This window comes from Mirounga angustirostris, unplaced genomic scaffold, assembly GCF_029215605.1.
Source record: "Mirounga angustirostris isolate CCGP_5_RB_7025 unplaced genomic scaffold, mMirAng1.0.hap1 SCAF_7, whole genome shotgun sequence".
NCBI classification, from domain to species: domain Eukaryota; kingdom Metazoa; phylum Chordata; class Mammalia; order Carnivora; family Phocidae; genus Mirounga; species Mirounga angustirostris.
Window position 1 is genome coordinate 113,406,936 of NW_026991715.1, and position 18,291 is coordinate 113,425,226.

An 18,291-nucleotide genomic window follows, 5' to 3' on the forward strand; every position below is an offset into this window, starting at 1 on the left:
TCACCTACGGTGACGGGAGCAGTTCCCACCTCGGACGAGTGATACAATGCATATAAGCTCTTGGCACAGTGCCTGGCACATAGAATGTGCTGAACAGATGCCAGATGTCATTATTACTACCATCTCCTTTGATTCCTACAAAGCAGGGAGGTAGGTATGGGCCCCATTTTACAGACGGGAGCCCTGCAGCCGTAGACCGTTTGCTAGGGTCAGAACCTGCATGGGAACTGAGGTTGTCAGCTCAGGGAATAGATGCACATCCCTCTTCCAGGAAGACTTCCTTCATGCAGTCCAACTGGCTCTCGTACCACACTGTTCTTCAAAGTGCTGCTCTGGGCTCCCAGCCGCTGCCATCCATCTGTTTCCTGAGGACGGCAGCACTGAAATTCCCAGCGACTGGGATACCAAGTGCTGTCTCCCAAGTGAGGAGCAGAGCCTGCCCTTCCCAGCAGGTCCTCTGAGGCCTCAGATGCCGGTAATATCCTGTGAGATGGATGGGTGGAGCGGGGGTGGGGGGGCAGGGGTGCAATGGGGAAGAGGGAGGGGACACCCGGGGCAGCGCTCTTGAATACCTGGCTGGGCTGGTCGCTGTGTAAGAGGAAGGATGTTCCCCGACGGGCTTGGCACCCTCTCCCTGGTCCAGCCCCCTGGCCCTTCCTGAGGCCCGCCCTTCCCTCCTGGCCCAGGATCCCCGCGGCCCCATGGGAGAGGAGTGTGAGCTCCCTGGGGAGGTAGAACAGTTTCACCCAGCCGAGGGGTTTGACCTGGGATTCAGGGCTCAGCAGCACTTTGTCCTCACCTTCCTCTCCTGTCCTCAAGTGGATAAAATAGAACAAAGTCAGCTGCTTCACATCCAAACAGCTGCTTACAGCAACACAGACCGCAAGACTTTCAAGGCTGAAGAGAGCCACTGATCACCTGGTCCAACCCCACCATTTCACTTTGTTTTCACTAGTTGGTTAATCCTAAAAATAATATACCACAGTAGCCCAAGGAGGAAAAAAACCCAAATGTCCATCAACTGACTGAACAAAATGTGGTCTATCCATACAATGGACGATGACGTGGCCCTAAGAAGGAGAGGAGTACTGATTCATGCAGTGATACGGGTTAACCTTGAAAACGTTATACTAAGGGAAATAAGCCAGACACCAGAGGCCACACATTGTATGGTTCTATTTATGTGAAATATTCAGAATTGGCCAATCCATAGAGACAGAAAGGAGATTGGTGGTTGCCAGAGGCTCAGGGGAAAAGGGGAATGAGAGTGACTGCTTAATGGGTATGCGCTTTCCCCCTTGAGTGATGAAAATGTCTGGAAACTGGGTAGAGCCGATGGCTGCCCAACACGGTGAGTGTACTAAATGTCCCTGATTGGGCACTTTAAAGTGGTTGAAATGGTCCATTTTATGTTATGTATATTTTATTACAATAAAAAAAAAATATGACCATGGTGATAAGCACAATCAGTATAAGAGTATGAATGGGAAAATATTATGTTCCCTTCACCCAGATTTCTACAGGGAAATACTGTTCCCGGTTTCTTGCATATCCTAGAAAAATTGCTAAAATGAACGCATGAGTGTGTGTGTACCGTATTAAGGAACAAATGGAATCATATAATAGGCAGTATTCTGTGTTTGAGGTTTTTATCAACGAAGGTATCTTGGAATTCATTTCTGATCAGCACAGACAGAACTATTTCATTTATTTTTTGGCAGTTGGAAAATACTCCACTGTGCTACTGAATGAGAGTAGAGCACCACATAAACATTATCTTATAAAAGTTCAACTACAAATGCTGGGTCACCCAAAAACCATAATATAGTTTCTTGTGTGTGATGTTAAGTTCCTATATCCAAGCCAGTGACTTATCTGATCCTCAAAAAAACGGCCAGTTGTTTCAGTGCTGGAGGGAACCATGGAAAGAGGAGTCCAAATCTAGAGACTCTCCTTTGTGGCCAAGTTAAGAGATTTGAATTCCCTGGGGTGCCCACAATAGGAAGACCTTTTGATTTTGGCCATGTGCTTTTTTTACCCCACACGTTCACTTTATAACTTACTTCTCCTCTCAGGTGTGGCCAGGCTGAAGTACAAACCAGTTCACCGGGTCTACCGAGGAGGAGCACGTGGGGGAGCACCAGCTTCAGTGGCCGTCTGTGTACCTCTGTCCCCGCACATTTATATGCATGTATCCAGCCCCTTCTTATTTTCAGAGTAGGGAAGGGGATTGTCCAAGACCGCACAGAACTGGGGCTGGAACCAAGCCCCTGATCCCTGGGGCTAGGCCCACTGGCCTCCCCAGGCCTTCATTAGAGAGGCCAGGGGCTCAGGCAGCTTCTCCCCAGGATGTGGGCTGGGCTGGGCAGGTGCCGGGCTTGGAGCTCCAGCCCTAGAGGGACACACGGGAGCTTTAGGAGAGGAGTCCCCCCGGGGGGACCAGAACTTACTGTGGGAGCTGATGTACTCAGGGGACTTCCCCGGGCCCAGGGGAAGGGCCTCTTCATAGTAGTCCTCGGGCGGAGGCCTTTGGGGAAGCGGTGGAGGCAGGTCAGCTGCCTGAAGGGGGACAAAGGAGGCAGATAAGACCAAGAAGGCCAGGAGAGCAGAGGGAGCCGGTGGGGTGACGGCAAGGAGGCTGGGGCAGAGAGAGGCAGGAGCCCCGAGGAGGCGGGATGCATGTTCTGAAGGTGAAGCCGGAACTTCTGACAGGGTGGCAGAAGGCAGAGGTGGGAACCCTGAGAGTTTGCTTGGTCCTCTACTTCTTGCCCAACTTATTTCAGCATCAGGGCTTCTCCGTAAGATCTAAAAGTTTTGTGGAGTGCCACATAGGCGTAGTCAGGCTTTTGATTAAGTAAGCGCATGCAAAGTGATCAAAAACTACTGTGAGTTCTGCAATGCTCTGCAACCACATCTACACACCTGTGAGGAACAGCAAGACAAGTACACGGAAGACACGTTACTTAGTGAGGCAGCACGGCCTCGTGGCTAAGAGCTTAGGCTCTGGGGCCAGGGCACCCCTGCTTCACCGGGATTAAGCTCTGTCACTTATGAGCTGTGGGCACTGACATGTCGCTTACGCTAAGTCTCATTTCCTCACCTGTGAAATGGGGATAACAATGGTGCCAACCTCATTCAGTTATTGTGAGCATGTAAAGGACGTAGTAAGGGGTCAACAGTTGGTACCATTGGATGGTGATGATGATAGTGAATTATGCAGTTGACAGTGTTTGATGTGATTATGGGCCCTTTGCCTTAATTCCGTGGATGAAGGCTGGGAACCCTAGATATGATCCAAACCTTTATTTTGTAAGTGAAAAACAGGCTCAGAAAGGGGAGGTGATTTGTTTAAGACCACATGGCAGCAGGAGGAGGGCAGAGGCCACCAAGCGCTGGTCCGGAGCTTTCCTCACACTCCACGTTTATTATGGCAATCAGAAGTTGGGGTGGGGAACGTCCTTTGTGCCTGAACTGACAGATCAGTTCACCACATTATCCCTGCTCAGCGTGGGCGCAGTGAGCACATAACGAGTCACTGAAATGTTCTCACAACCTGTTTCTCCCCTTAGAACAGGGTCCTGCACAGGCAGGAGGGACCCAAGCATTGTGGGGAGAGCTTCACTGGCCACTTCAGAGGGACAGAGGGCCGGACGGTGTGGGAACCCAGGCCATGACTCACGTGTCTCAGAGACGGGCTCTTGGCTGGCTCAGGGCTGGCTCCTTTGCAGGGCTCCCCGTCATCCTCTGGCATGTCCCGGAGGTCGCTCAGGTCACAGTCTACCGAGGGGCAGGCCATTGGGGCAGAGCAAGCCAGGGATGAGCACGGTAGCATGGGAAGAAGCCTGGATCTGGGGTCAGGAGGCCTCTACCACCTCCTTCGTTAGAAACCCTGGGCAAGCGACTTCATCACTCTGAGACTTGGTCTTCTCTGTAAACCGGTCCCAATAATCCCTGGCCTTGTCTGTCTGCCAGGGTTATCAAGAGGGCCAAATGAGATATCTCGTGTGGTGCTTTGGAGATTTTCAAGAAGTGGGTTATGAAGGCACCGGGTCTTCCGTCAGTCTCTCCATCCCTGAAACTTTCACCTGACCCGCAGCTTTCTTGAAGCAGAATAGTGCTGTCTTCCCTCGGGATGGATCAGGGGGCGCACACACCCTGCCTGCCTCCCGGTGCGCCTGCCCCCACGCCCACGATGCCCCCCCGCAGCTCCCCTCTCTGCTGGGGCGCAGGATGGCTCAACCCAGGGGTCAGGCGGCCACCACCAGTGGATGTGAGCAGCAGGAGAGACAGCACCTTCTTTGGCCTGCACCGTTCCTCCCTACCTTTCCTCAAATCCTGGGGATGACTTCCTGTCACCATACAGATTTTGACTAGACTTTCAGAGCTGGCAGGGCCCAGAGAGGTCAAGGGACCTGCCCAACGTGACTCAGTGTTGCAACGCTAGAGCCAGGCCCCCACACAATCTGAGGACCCTTCCGGAGACTGGGGCAGTGGGCCTGCACACTCAGGGAGGGGACAGCTCCCAGCTGGGGTTGGGAGAGGGTGCCTTACCGAACTCTTCAAAGAGGGACTCCACGAAGCTGGGCCCGGAGTGGAGGTCCGCTGTGTTCACATACAGGTAGGAGACTTCTTTGGCTGTGAGGAGAGGGGGACCATGTCGGCAGTGAGGAGGAAGGGGGGGTCTGCTGGTGCCCACTCTGACGACAGCCGGGTCTCCCCCCCCGCCACTGGGACTCAAGCCCACTCAGGACACGGCACCGTTGACAAAGCATGTGCACATCCTAAATAAGCTCCCTGGTTTTCAAGCTTTGTTCTGATTTTTACATCATTCCTGAGCATCTCCTTTTCCAAGTGGAAGGATGCTCAGAGCCCAGTATAGAAAACAGAACAGGTAAGGTGCTCTGGGGCGGCCAGGGGACAGGGCCGAGCACGGGTGGCAAACTGCCCCCTACTACCCTCTCACGGTCCTGTGAGGGCTGCTGATGACATCGGCCTGTTTTGTCACTGGAAGTGAGGCTCCGAGAGTCACCCGGCGGGGACGCCCCCGCCCCCCATCTCTCAGACGCCCGCAACACTGCGGGACACAGGGCGGCCCGTCTGAGTTTACTGCGCGCTGGGCTGACCTGGGGTGTCGAGAAAAGGCGGGAGTGGACGGGGAGGCCCTGCTGCCGAACGGACGGGGGGCAGAGGGGCTGTGGGGCTGGTGGGGGGGCGTGTGCGGCGTGTGTGCCGCGTGTGAGGGGGTGGGGCGTGGGAGCGGTGTGCTGTGCGTCCTGGTCACGTGAGCACCGTGCACGAGTGTGGGGTGTGCGTGTGGGTGGGTGTGGCAGCTGTGGACATGGCTTTAGTGGGCTGCAGATGGAGGGGGACGAAGAGCCCGGCCAGGGTGGAGAACGACAAAGGGGACGAGGACGCCGGCCAGGCCATGGACGTGTGTGGTGCCCACGCTGTGAGGCTCCGGCCTCCGTGCGCCGCAGGCCCTGGGGAGTTCCTGAAGGTTCTTGAGGAGCTGGGGGCGGAGTGCCGATGGCTGACCTGGGAGGGGCTGCAGGCTCTGCAGGATGGAGGCCACAGCCATCTTCTTCTCCAGGGCAGTGTCACTGAGGTACTCATGGTCCAGGAGGCTGAGCAGCCCCGTGAGCTCAGGGAGCAGCTGCTCGAGCGCTGAGGAGGAAGCACAGCGGGGCCCGGGGTCAGGATCCGGCCCCGCCCCCACCCGCCAGAGGCCAGGGCAGCACGGTGGCGGGTGGGGGGGGGTGGGGGGGGTAAGGCCCGGTGCAACACGGAGACCTCAGCAGCCCTCCCACAGCTGTCCCAGGGCTGGCCACCCGCTCCCGAGGGAGAGCCCTGCTCAGTTAGCCATGACGTTCCTCTGGGCCTCCCCACTCTGCCTCAGACGTCATATGGCCTTGGCCTGAGGACGGACACCCCGGGCTTCAGCCTGGCAACTCTGAGCCCAGGCAGCCCGAGCAGAGGCTCTTAGGCCTGCCTTTGTCCCAGCATGCCCTCGGCTGTCCAGGTCCAGGGGTCCTTTCCCACCGCAGCTCGAGGCTCAGTGCAGGTCCCAGGCTGGAGCCCCCCGCCATCCAGGACACAGGCAGGAAGGGAGCCTTCCTGTCCCATCAGTTCATACACTTCAATCTCTGGAACCTTCTGTTTCCGGTGCCTTGGTGGGAGCCAAACTAAACATTAACCCTTCCTACCCCAGGCCCCAAACCGTTATCACCAGTCTTCCATGCTTTACCAGCATTTTCCAAACTTGAGTGTGTAGAGGAATTACCTAGGGATCTCATCGAAATGCAGAGGCTGGCTCAGGTCTGGGGCGGGACCTGAGATTCTGCATTTCCAGTGAGCTCCCGGGTGATGCTGATCCCGCTGGTTGAGACCACACGGGAGTTGCAAAACCCTACAGCACATGGTCTTTTAAAGACTGGAGCATGCCACAACCATGAGGTCATTGATGTGTCCCTGTCCCAAACAGTAACTTGGGACTTGGTTCGCCTTAGACCAGCTTTGTTATAGTAGTAGTATTATCCTGCTTTGTGACTTGCTAGTCACTTGTGCAGAATACTAAAAGCTAACCATGTCAAATGATTCTTGTGAGCTTTGCTAAGCCCTTCATACTTACAATCTCATTTAAATATACTACCAAGCATTTTATGGCTCAGAGTGGTTAAGTAACTCCTCCAGGGTCACACAGTCAGTGAAGCCTCGACTGGCCCTGGCTCCCTCTCTCACTAGATTGCCTTGCAGTATTTTATACAACCCCACCAACAAGTTTTGAGATAGGTCCCATGTTCACACCTATTTTTTAGAGGAAGAAACCAAGGCTCAGATAAGAGAACTGTTTTGCTTGCAATCACACAGAGGCCACAGAAGAGCCAGGCCTTTGGCTTATAGTCTCTGGACGCCCAGCGCCATGTGCTTCTCTCCACCCTGGGCCCTCCTAAGGAAACAACCAGACTCCGACTTACAGTTACAAAGTCTGTGTGTGGTAGAGGGGCTGTAACATTGTGCATAAGAGAACCAGCCCTGGAGCCAGACTGCATAGGTTCACGTTCACGCTCCATTCATTAATTGCGGGACCTTCGAAAGTTACTTAGCCTATGACTCAGTTTCCACCTCTATACAGGGGGTCATAATAACACCTGCCTTAGAGGGTTGCTGTGAAGATTAATTAGGTCATGCATGAGAAGTGCCTTTCCCCAGACAGAGTAAACGCTCACCCCAAGTCAGCTGTTGCGGCTCTCATTGTATTTACCTTGCTGATCTGTGCTGTGCAAGTCTCCAGGAGAGTCTGCTCCCACAGCAGGCTGTGAGGCTCTAGACAGGGTAGACGGCCCTTGGAATCTCAACTTCCTTCACATCTAGTCTGGGGCCTGCTCAGTGCTGGTGCTCCATATGTATTTGATGAGAGAGGGCATGAGCAGATGACCACGCCAGGACTTTTAAAAAAATAGAATCGTATGTACAGACAGTGGCACTTGTTGGAAAAAATGTGATGTGGCCGTCTCTCTGTGGCATTCCATCATCACCTGAAATCTGTTGGAAATGAGCTAAAGGCTGATCCCATCAGCTACCACCTCATGAGCTCTCTCTGCTGTTGGGCACTGAGATAGGGGCTGTGTATGCCCCGCCTCATCTGTGAGCAGGTCCTGCTGGGATACCTGTGTTCCAGAAGAGGACTGAGGCCGAGGGAGGCTGTGGGATGTTTGCACAGCGTGAAAGAGGTGGAGCCAGGCTAATTCCACGTTTGTGTGATTCCTAGAGCTGCCGAGTCGCACAATGCCAGGGGGCGCGACTCACCTCACAGCCCAAGTGCAAGGGCCCTGGAGGCCCTGCTGCCTCCACAGCCCCAGCCCTGGCAATGCCACCTGAGCAAGGCTTCTGGGTGGGTAGATTTCCCTCCTTGAAGTAGGAAACCACTTAAAATCATAAAAGCATCTTAGGTAAATTTTAGCTGTTGCAAAGGAAATCTTTATAAATGGAATCACAAACCTCTCCGGCACCCTCACCGGATACTCTGAAAGTCAGTAACTCAGTTCTAAGATATTGACTGAGCCCTAATTATGTGCCACTCAGGGGATTAGAAAATGAGTAAGATATTGTTTCAGTGGGTATGCTCCCTCCCTCTCTGTCTCTGTCTCTCTGTCTCTCTCTCTCTCTCTCACACATACCACACACACACAGACGCGTAATAACTCACGAGGGAGGCCATGGTAAATGCTACTGGGAAGGCACCGCAGGGGACCATGGGAGCTTTCTTGTGGCCTGCAGCCATGGTTTCTATTTGAAAATTCATGACATTGCTCTGGTATCATGTGGGAATGTCAAGGCTATGGGGTACAGTGACTTTTATCCCTCTGAAACTTTTTGGCTTTGGGATTCCTTTGCACATTAGAAAATTATCAAGGACTCCACACAACTTTTGTTTTATGGGGATCATAGTTATCAATATTGACAATAGTAGGTATCAATTGGGGAATAGTAGTTATCAATTTATGGGGATCATAGTTATCAATATTAACAATTAAAGCTGAGAAAATTTTAAACCACAAGAACACACAGGCACGTATCCCATTGGCCTTCAGAGCTACTGTGTCATCATGCGACATAACCTCTGGAAAACTCCACCGTAAACATAGAAAGAACGGGAGTGAAAGAAGGCATATTGGGTCTGAGTACTATATAATAGTTTTGACCTTGTGGACTCCCAGGAAGCATCCCCAACCACACCTTTCGGAGAATCGCCGTCCTTCAATGAATGACCTGGGATTGCTAGGTCTTGTCCCTGTGTCCATTCCTCCTTCCTTCTCTCCCCACCTCCCTCCCACCCTGTCTGTCTCTCATTTCGCTCTGAGGTCCCAAAGATTTATTCTTGCTGTTATCAGTCAGTGCTTATGCCGGCAGCATTCCTGCTTCTAAAAGCTCTCCTGCTTCTAATTTGAGGTTTGTTGCAATTGTTTCTAAAGTAAGAACAGTTAGGTTCTGAGTGAGTTCTCCGCATTGACAGACGGGAGTCTTAACACCCAAGCTTTGTTAACAACTTTATTTTTTCCCTGATTGTTAACAGGATTCCTAACATGGGACCCTGACTTCTAAGTGTTTTTGTTGAATGGAGATGTGATCACAAAAGTCCAAACAGAGCAAAGAAGAAAGAGGGGACCAAGTGAACCTGGGAGAAGCAGGTGTCCATGGCAGCATCTCTGGCCTGGAAGGACCCGGCAGTCAGCAGGTAGCCAAGGGGGAGTCCCACAGCATTTCCAAAGTTGGTTAGCGAAGGGAGCGTGAGCCACAGGGGACTTCTCAGCAAGTGGGCGAGAACCCTTCCCCAGGGCGGAGCAGTGACTGTGTGCTGGGCAATTAGGGTGTACCCTCTCATTTCAGGCTCATAAACTGCACAGGAGGGATGTAGTGTTGTGCTCTGTGTCCCATGAGGGAGGGAATGGAGGCTCAGAAAAGTGACGCCACCCAGCTGGTAAATGGTAAGGCCAGGCCTTGAGCCCAGGTCTGACTTCACAGTGTACACCCTGTGCCAGAATCTTCCATCAGAAAACATGGTTTCAGAGCAGTGGAGGCCAGGCTGGGGCAGGGAGGAGGCAAGTAGCCCCTCAAAACCCTCCTGCTGGGGGCTCTGGGCCATGACTTCATCAGGGCTCCTGACCTGGGGTCCCTGCACCAGATGGGTGGAAGGCTCTTATTGGGGGGCTAAAATTCTTGCTCAGTGGGTCTCTCTGCACTGGGACTGTTTGTGAACTTCAGAGCCCTAACGGTAAAGATCCAGAGAAGGAAAACAAGTGGCTCAGAGCATCTACCTGACTTAACAGCAGGATCTCATCCCAGAGGGCCCCTTATACCTCACGGTACAAGAAGGCTTTCAGCCGGTGCTCGGCTCTTCAAAGGCAGTACCTTTGAGCTCTCCCCCCAAAAGCTGGCTTTCAGGGGCAATGAATGTGGCAATGCCTTCCGTGGCAGCTTCGTCTTTAATGCCAGAGAACTGAAACCACAGGGTTTTAAATGATCGCAGAATTTAATCTGGAGAGAAATCGTATGTGTATAGTGCATATGGCAAGGTGGTTCTGCCAGGCCTCAGACAGACTGCCAGGACAGCAGCCTCAAATTTTAGCAAGAATAAGATTCTCCCAGTGGGGGTTGTTGGAAAGGCCGATTCCTGGACCTCCTACCCGGGCCTTCTGATTCCATAGACCCTCTACTGAGACCCAAGAAACTGCATTTTATTTTTTATTTAAAAGATTTTATTTATTTGCCAGAGAGAGAGAGAGCACAAGCAGAGGGAGTGGCAGGCAGAGGGAGAAGCAGGGAACCTGATGTAGGGCTCGATCCCAGGACCCTGAGATCATGACCTGAGCCGAAGGCAGACGCTTAACGACTGAGCCACTCAGGTGCCCCAGAAGCTGCATTTTAGTAAGTACTCCAGGTGATTCCAAGGTTCAACCTTTGAAAGCTACTCCGCCAGAAAACCCACACTATAAGGCACGTCTGTGAACATAAGGAATGTGGGAAGACCTTTCTCGTTTGCTCACAAGTTATCATTAGACCTCACCTTTGAAAGAACTGCAAGTCCAGGTGGGAATAAGAGCTCCCACAGATTATAAATAGCCGGAGCCTGGAAGCTTGCTGAGAAGAGCACAGTGCTTGGGTCCTTGGGGTCAGACCCGTCGCACTGCAGTTCTCGAGCCTTCTGAGCTGTAGCAAGATGGCATGCTGGAGAGCTCTGCACCCTGGCTTTCTGGTCTGTCACGTGAGAGCGAGGGGAGGCCAGCCCCGATGAGGCAGAGCGAGGCAGCCATGTCTGCGAAGCACTCGGTCCTCGGGGCCTGGAGCCTGCGCTCCCTCAGTCAGGGCCGTGGTACCGTGAGGGCTGCTATCTCCTGATCCTCCTCGGAACTGCGCCGACTCCCGAGCACCGCTCAGGTACTGTTTGGCGACAGATCTGCCGTAGTTTCGCAACAAGCTCCATGAGGACAGGGACCATGTCTCAGTCATTGTAACTGTCCGATAAGCATTTATTTAGTGAACATGGTATTTTGATGACCTAGTCCAACCTTCTCATTTTAAAGACATGAGAAGTGGAGGTCCAAGAGCTCCTCTGACTTAGCTATAGTCACACAACCAGTTGAAAATCCAAGTCCCTAGCATTAAATTCACACAAAGCTTGCTACTTAGCAGAGTCATCAAAGAGTGGCCAAGAGAACAGGCTGTGCACCATCTGGCCCCTCCTCGCTTGGCCGGTTTCCAGCTGTGGCCCTGGTGAAATTTCCTAACTCGTCCAAGCTTCTGGACCGTGGGGGTAATCACAGTAACTGCTTCACACGGTGATTGTAAAGATGAAAGGAAGCCACGCAGAGGGGGCTCAGTGCACTGGACAGGTGCCTCGCCATTCACGTGTGACCTCCAGAGAGTTTCGGGTGCTGGGGCATAAGGAAGGGCAGGGAGGGGGTGTCTGGGGCCACGGGGACTCTGCAAGCCTCATCACATTGACAGTTCATAGATCTGGGCCTGACACTGAGCTTAGGGTAGCTATGGCAGTAGAAGGTGGTGTAGCCCCTTTCCTCAGGGGGCTCATATCCCAAGGACCCCCCCCCCCATACCACATGAGGGGACATCTTTCAGTTGGAGGGGAAACCTGTCCCTGCTGTCCCCAGTCGGGAAGGATTTCCTTCACCAATTCCTAACCCGCCCCCTCCCACCTTCACTCCTGGTCCAGGTCCTGTCTGCTTTCTGAGGACAGACTGGGGCATTGGGACAGCATTATCTTTTATGTCTAAAGTTTATTTAGAACCACAAATACATTTCATTGATCTTGTTTGGTTTAGCTGAGCCTTAGGGAGGTACAGTGAATTCCAGTGAGCGAAAAAAAAAAACACAGGAAGAAATGGTTTAATCACTGTTTATGAAACTTCAATCTTTCCCTAAGTGGGACAGACAGGCTCGGAAACCCAAGATGGGTGATAATTGTTCTTTGGGATGCAAAAAGTTTGCCAAATAAAATTAGAAACCTATTTTAAAATATATTTAAGATTAGACCACTAACTGCTTACTTGTTACTGGTGAATACCCAACGAAGACGAAGATCAGTTTTCTCTCTACTCCTCCACCCTCCCCACTTAATTTAAATCAAAATGAGATGGCACGGAGCAGAAAATAAGCCACAGGCAAAAAGCACTATTACTTGCTCCCAGGACTGCATACCCCCATGCAGCATGAATGAAGCTTTCAAGCCAAAGTTCTTTATCATAGCCGGTATGGGTTCTAGCTGGATTTATTTAGAGATCTCAAAGGTAGAGTCTAATTTCCATAACAAAAGAGAAGTGAATAATTAACCTTCTGCAAACCACAGGAATAATAACCCCTGTTTTGGCACCTACCTGGTCAGCCTAGTGGGCGCCCTGACTTGTGATCTCATTCCTGGGCAACTTCCAGACTTTGGAATTTACGAAAATGCTTGGAAATAGCTTGCAAGTTACAATGTCATTAAATGCAAAGCAGTGGGAGGAAATACAGTTTCTCTTTCCCCCATCTCCTTATTTGACAAGCCTCTTTAGGACAAAGATAACTCATCCTTCTTTGTTTTCAAAGTCAGAGAATATGCAACAAGCATGATTCAAGAATGGAAAATAGGAAAGTTGTCAGTATGTGGTGCTTACAAAGGGCTTACATGTTTTGTTTGTTTGTTTACTCAAATTTTCTTTCTCATTTTCCAAACAGCAAAATAACCCAATTTCCAGCCCATAAAGGCTCCTGAGCTGGAAAAAGTGCCAATGTGTTACTTTAAAAATTTCTGATCATGATTTGAGAGATGACTTTCTGTATCCTGTGCTTTAACAAGCTAGCACATTAATGAGGTATGATCCCATTGGGAGGGTGGAGAGGCAAGGCATCCTGGAAAGGAAAGCAGTCCACTTAGCAGGTATGACCTCAATGTTTGGGTGGGGGGGCGGGTAGGGAAGGAAGAGGAACCCTTTCCTGTGGCCCTCCAACTCTGCAGACCCTTCCAGAGAGACTTCCTGCCAGGCTGCCTTCATGCTTCTTTCCTCAGCCTCTTAACCCAGGGCCTTTGCATATGCTGTTCCTTCTGCTTGTCAGAACTCCCTTCTCCTGCCAACCAGTGATGCCCTCTTCAGCTCTCTGCTCACTCATGACTGCCTCAGGGAAGTTTCCCCTGTCTTCTCCATCACATCTGTCCCCCTATTTTACACATCACTCTCCCTGTGGTATGTGCCCTGGTGAAATGTTACATTTAACGATGCATTTCTTCAGTTAAGATCAACTTCCCCCACTTGAGCCTGAACTCGAGGGCAGGAATAGCACCAGCTTTTGTTAGTACCTGACACAGCGTACATGCTTAAGTTATTTGTGGAATGAATGAATTCTTGAGGCAAACTTAAGAGTTGATAGTCTAGTAGCTAGTTAATGTGATTTAAAAACCATGTCTATAATAGTGGATCAGCATCGTAAAAAGATGCTTAAAAAAAGAAAAAAAAAATGTAACAATAGTCCGGGGGAACAGAGGAAGCAGAAGTCCAATTTCCGATTTGGCTAAGGTCCCCAAGCCCTATTTGGTTGAGCTTGTATCCCTCGTGTGAATACGGCTGCCAACAAATTCAGTGATGCACATTTTGTAGTTGGTGGGTTTTAATCCTAACATAGAAATTGGGAAATAATAAGACTAACATATATTAAGCCACCCAAACTACTTGAGTTCAAGTCCTGTCTCCTCCACGACCCCCCATTGCCTAGCTGTGCACCTTTGGGACACTCACATTACCACCCCGTGCCTCATGTACGTCACTAGTGACCTATGAGCCTATGTACCTCATCAGTGGGAACGAGCCCTAATGCATGAAAAACAGTGCCTGGCACATAGTAGGGTCTCAATAAATGTTGGCTGTTTATATTACTCTTACATTGTTTTTCTGTGTCACCCTCTGCTTTAAGAGGTTTACATGTATTATTTACACAATTGAATTCTTTTTTTAAAAGATTTTATTTATTTGACAGAGAGAGAGCACAAGGAGGGGGAGCAGCAGAGGGAGAGGCAGAGGGAGAAGCAGGCTCTCTGCTGAGCAGGGAGCCCGACGTAGGGGGCTCAATCCCAGGACCCTGGGATCATGACCTGAGCTGAAGGCAGATGCTTAATCAACTGAGCCACCCAGGTGCCCCTACACAATTTAATACTTATGACAAGGTGGGCCAGCCCCATTTTACAGGGGTGGGAACTGCAGATTGCAGAACGGGAAGAACAGGGAGGAGCTTTTCAGGGGTGCCCGCCCCAGTGGTCCCTCACGGCACTACTCCTAGCTACCCAGCTCTGGGTTAATGCCGCATAGAAGGCCTGCAGACCTGCCCCTTCACTTTGTGGGTGCAGACACCTCTCCTTCCCTTGCTCACAGTCTCTTCCAAGTTGCAGCAAATCTACCTACTGGGGGCCACATGGACATCTCACTTCCCCCGAATTCTTAAGCGCTTCTCTTAGAGCCCAAGTGAAGGCCAAACAGTGGGCACAATGGCAGAGGGAACCGTGCTGGGGAACCAGCATTGTTGGTCACTAAAACAAACACTTCCTGTTGTCCCAGAGTGTTTGGGGAAGACCACGGCTCATGTGGGCAGGAAAAGAATGAAAAAGGAGCAGCAGAGAAGCCCAGCTGCAAAGCCAGGGCCTTGGTGTGACCGCTTTCCAGGAGTTAAATATAGCCCGTGTGTGAGGGAGGGCCGGGGGAGGTCACCTTGGAAGGCTTTGGTGTGTGTTCATTACAGCTGGTGCAGGAAACTCAACATCCTTTATGCTGAAGAGAGCAGTGCAGGTTTGACTCTGCAGGCCCTAAGCACAGACTCCTAAGGGAGGGAGGTGGGAAGGAGGAGGGGGAGGCCTCGGGGTTTGGTCTGAGAGGACTGGTTTGGGGCCGTGCCTCCCATCCGCTAGTGTGGAATCTGGGTTAAGGCGCTCAACCCCTCCGAGCGTCCCCTTCTGCTTCTGTGAGGAGGGGCTCAGGAGGCCCATGTGTCAGTTCATGTGAGGAGGGGAAGGGTTTGTAAACCGTGGATCATTATTAAGGATGTTAGGGTAGCACGCTTCTCTGATCTGTTATTTCAGGAAGACAGGGAGGTCACAGGTCAGTTGGGAAGCAGGTCATGGGGGCCTTTTATGGGACTCTCTTGGTAGGAGTCAGGCCAGGGTGACAGGCTCAGGGTGACAGGCTCAGGGAAGATGAGTTTGAGGACCCATCCCACATCTTAAATGGCCTTTCTAGCAGCAGCTCTGCCCAGGCCCCGCCATCCACCAGCACAGCTCTCGCTCTGGGCACCTGGTGTCCCAGCCCTGGGCCACCAGGGAAGCCATTTCCAGACAGGAGGGGGTGGGGCAAGCCACTGACTTCCGAGGAAATAGCTTTTGGCTGTGGGACTGGGCTCTCCCAGAATTGTTCCTTTGTCTGCAGATTCCTCCCTGTTTAGCTCACAAAGGAAGGGGTTCAGGAGGAAGTGGAAAACTGTGACCCACACATGCTCACCCCCCCCCCCCCCCCGCCCTGCACAAGATGGCAGCGGCTGCCGTCCGAGGCAGTCTGCACCATCTCCTTCATCAGAGGGGGGCAGAAGCCATCCTGGGAGTGGCCTGGGATACCCAATGATAAAAGCCGGTAGTATTTTTAAGCTCTTAAGTGATGTTCCAGATGTTGTGCTAAGCATTTTGTCTAGATGACCTCGCTTAATTCTCATAATGACCCTGTGAAGTAGATACTGTTTTCACACATGAACCAAGTGAGGCTCAGGGATGCTGGGTCATTTGCCTAAAGGCACACACCAGCAGAACCCAGATCCAAACCCAGACCTAACTCTAGAGCCTAAGCTTCCAATTGCTGCATTGTAATAGCTTCTGGCCTTCTTCTTCTAACGGGGGTGGGGGTGCTCTACCCCCAAAGCTTGCTGGAACCAGCAGTGAGCCCCTCAGGACTTTTCCCACTGATGTCCATTCACAGGATGGGGTACCTGGCCTGAGGCCTAGATGGGACGGGGCTTTCTGCTTCTGAGAAGTTTGAGTTTGAGGACCCATCCCACCAGTTAGCCTAGGGCAGACACTGAGGACATCTGGCTAGGGGTGGGCAGAAAATGCAGATAATAATAAAGATATCCAAGCATGACAGTGAGCATTTATTGACTGCTTCCCACAAGCTGGGCACCGTGCCTGACACTTTTATTTCTTTTTATAAATAGAACTTCAGGGGGTGCCTGGGTGGCTCAGCCAGGCATCCGACCCTCGGTTTCTGCTCGGGGCATGATCTCATGGGTTGTGGGATCAAGCCCTGAATCGAGCTCACCATCAGGCTCTAGGCTTCAGGCTCGGTAGGGAGTCTGCTTGAAGATTCTCTCCCTCTGTCTCTTCCCCCATTCATGCATGCTCCCCTGCCCCTCTAAAATAAATAAAACCTTTAAAAAATAAATAAATAGAACTTCAGGTGGATAAGAATTGAGGTAATCCTGACCCTTGCTTCATGAGACACTGTCTTCACTGGTTCAAGCATGCTCCACTTTTATTTACTTAGTTATTTATAGAATCAGTTATTTTTGCTAATGTAGTAAGGACCCACAAATCTACCATTCAAAGCAAAAGCCGAGGTTCAGACGATATCTTACCTCTAACTATGATCCCAGGCTTCTTGCCTCTGACACCTAGCCTCACGGCCATCCTGAATGCTGTATTTGTCACATCCTTGCTTTCCCTTATATATAGTGCTATTGCAACTACACATAGCCACAGAAACTTTTTAAAAATCTGTAGTTGTTTCTAACTTTATTAAAAGGGTATATAATGCTGTAGGTAATCCTTTGTGACTTTTTCTTTACTATTATCCTGCTAAGATCTACCCATATCGTTGTCTGGCATTGTGTTCATTCATAGTGCTGTATGTTATTCCATTACTGGAATATTCTCTGTGGCCACCACTCTGTGCCTATTACTTCATTTAATCTTTGCAGGAGCCCTGTAGGAGCTCTTCTTATCCCGGTTCTACTGACAGGAAACTGAGGCCTAGAGAGGCTAACGAACTTTCTGGAGGTCCCAAGTGCCAGGTTTGAAACGTTCCGGCTTCCCACTCTCCACTGTGTTTTGGTGTAGAGGAAAAAACACAGGATCTAGAACCAAAAGCTCAGGGCTCAAGCCCCAGCTCCACACTTACTGGCTGTGTGACCTTGGACTAGTTGCTCCGTGTCTCTGAGCCTCAATTTCTGTAACATTAAGGTGGAGTGATGACGGCTGTCCTGCCTACCTCTCAGGCCTCTCGTGAGACTCAAATCTCACAAAGTCTGGGAAAAGTGAGAGCACTGAAGTTTTATAAATCAGTAAATTGTGATAATTAGTATATATGCTACCTGTTCCTCCTTCTCCCCAAACGAGCAACAGAACCTCTGTAGGATTCAAGAGAGGAGACTGAAGAACAGCATTCCCATTCAGAAGGCAAAGGATTAGGTTGACAGTGAGCCCACAGAAACCTCAGTGTGATAAAAGAACCAGAAAATCATCAGTAGATGCCTCAGGTTGCACTATTAGGAACATACTGTGTATTTATCTTTGTTATGTTCAATGTTTTTTTTTTTTTTTAAAGTTGCTTTTTACTATTTCTTACCTATTTTCACTCTCTGAGATGCCCCCTTTCCCCCCCACACACACCGAGTGCTCTTTGTTCATGGTATTTCCTCTGCATGGCTTGTTCTCTGCTGCCAAATACTGACTGTGTGACCTTGGGCAAGTTACCTAACTTCTCTGTGTATCCTCATCTGCAAAATGGGGATAATGGTAATACCCACCCCTTACAGGTTGTTGTGTGGACCCAGTGGAGTATTGTACAGTCTTAGAACAATTCCTGATGCATACCAAGTTGACTCATTGTTATTTAAAATCTCTCATACTCCCCAGATAGTGCCCACTCATCCTTTGAGGGTTTGTTGAGATGCCACTTCCTCCAGGAGGGCTGTCCTGCTTTCCTGGACAGGTGAGGTCATCCTGTTACACCCTCCAGAGCAGATCACTTGTTCAATATCCTTCTTCATTAAACTGTGAACCATGAGGGTAGAGATGGTGCCTGATTTAGTGTCTGCCCCTGTTGCCCAGTGCCCAGCACAGTAATGGGTACACAGCAGGTGCACTGGGGACAGATTAACTGACAACCTAGAACTCAGAGAAGGACCACAGACTAGGCAGAAGGCTGTAAATCCTACCTAGGACAACTGTCTCCAAGAGAAGAAGAGCTCATAGCGGGGGTGGGGGGGAGCAAG

The 18,291-nt window shown here is 50.9% G+C and overlaps 1 protein-coding gene across 3 annotated transcripts in view; it reads right to left on the reverse strand.

The window, feature by feature from the left end:
* Positions 1-18,291, reverse strand: part of AFAP1L1 (actin filament associated protein 1 like 1) — a 64,095-nt gene that overhangs the window by 32,083 nt on the left and 13,721 nt on the right. For all 3 annotated transcript variants that reach the window (XM_045903178.3, XM_054504030.2, XM_045903188.3), the window contains exons 2-5: positions 5,536-5,664; positions 4,552-4,635; positions 3,680-3,777; positions 2,451-2,559 (exon numbers count right to left, since the gene is read on the reverse strand). In XM_045903178.3, the coding sequence (XP_045759134.1) occupies positions 2,451-2,559; positions 3,680-3,777; positions 4,552-4,635; positions 5,536-5,664 (420 nt within the window). The remainder of the gene's footprint in view (positions 1-2,450; positions 2,560-3,679; positions 3,778-4,551; positions 4,636-5,535; positions 5,665-18,291) is intronic.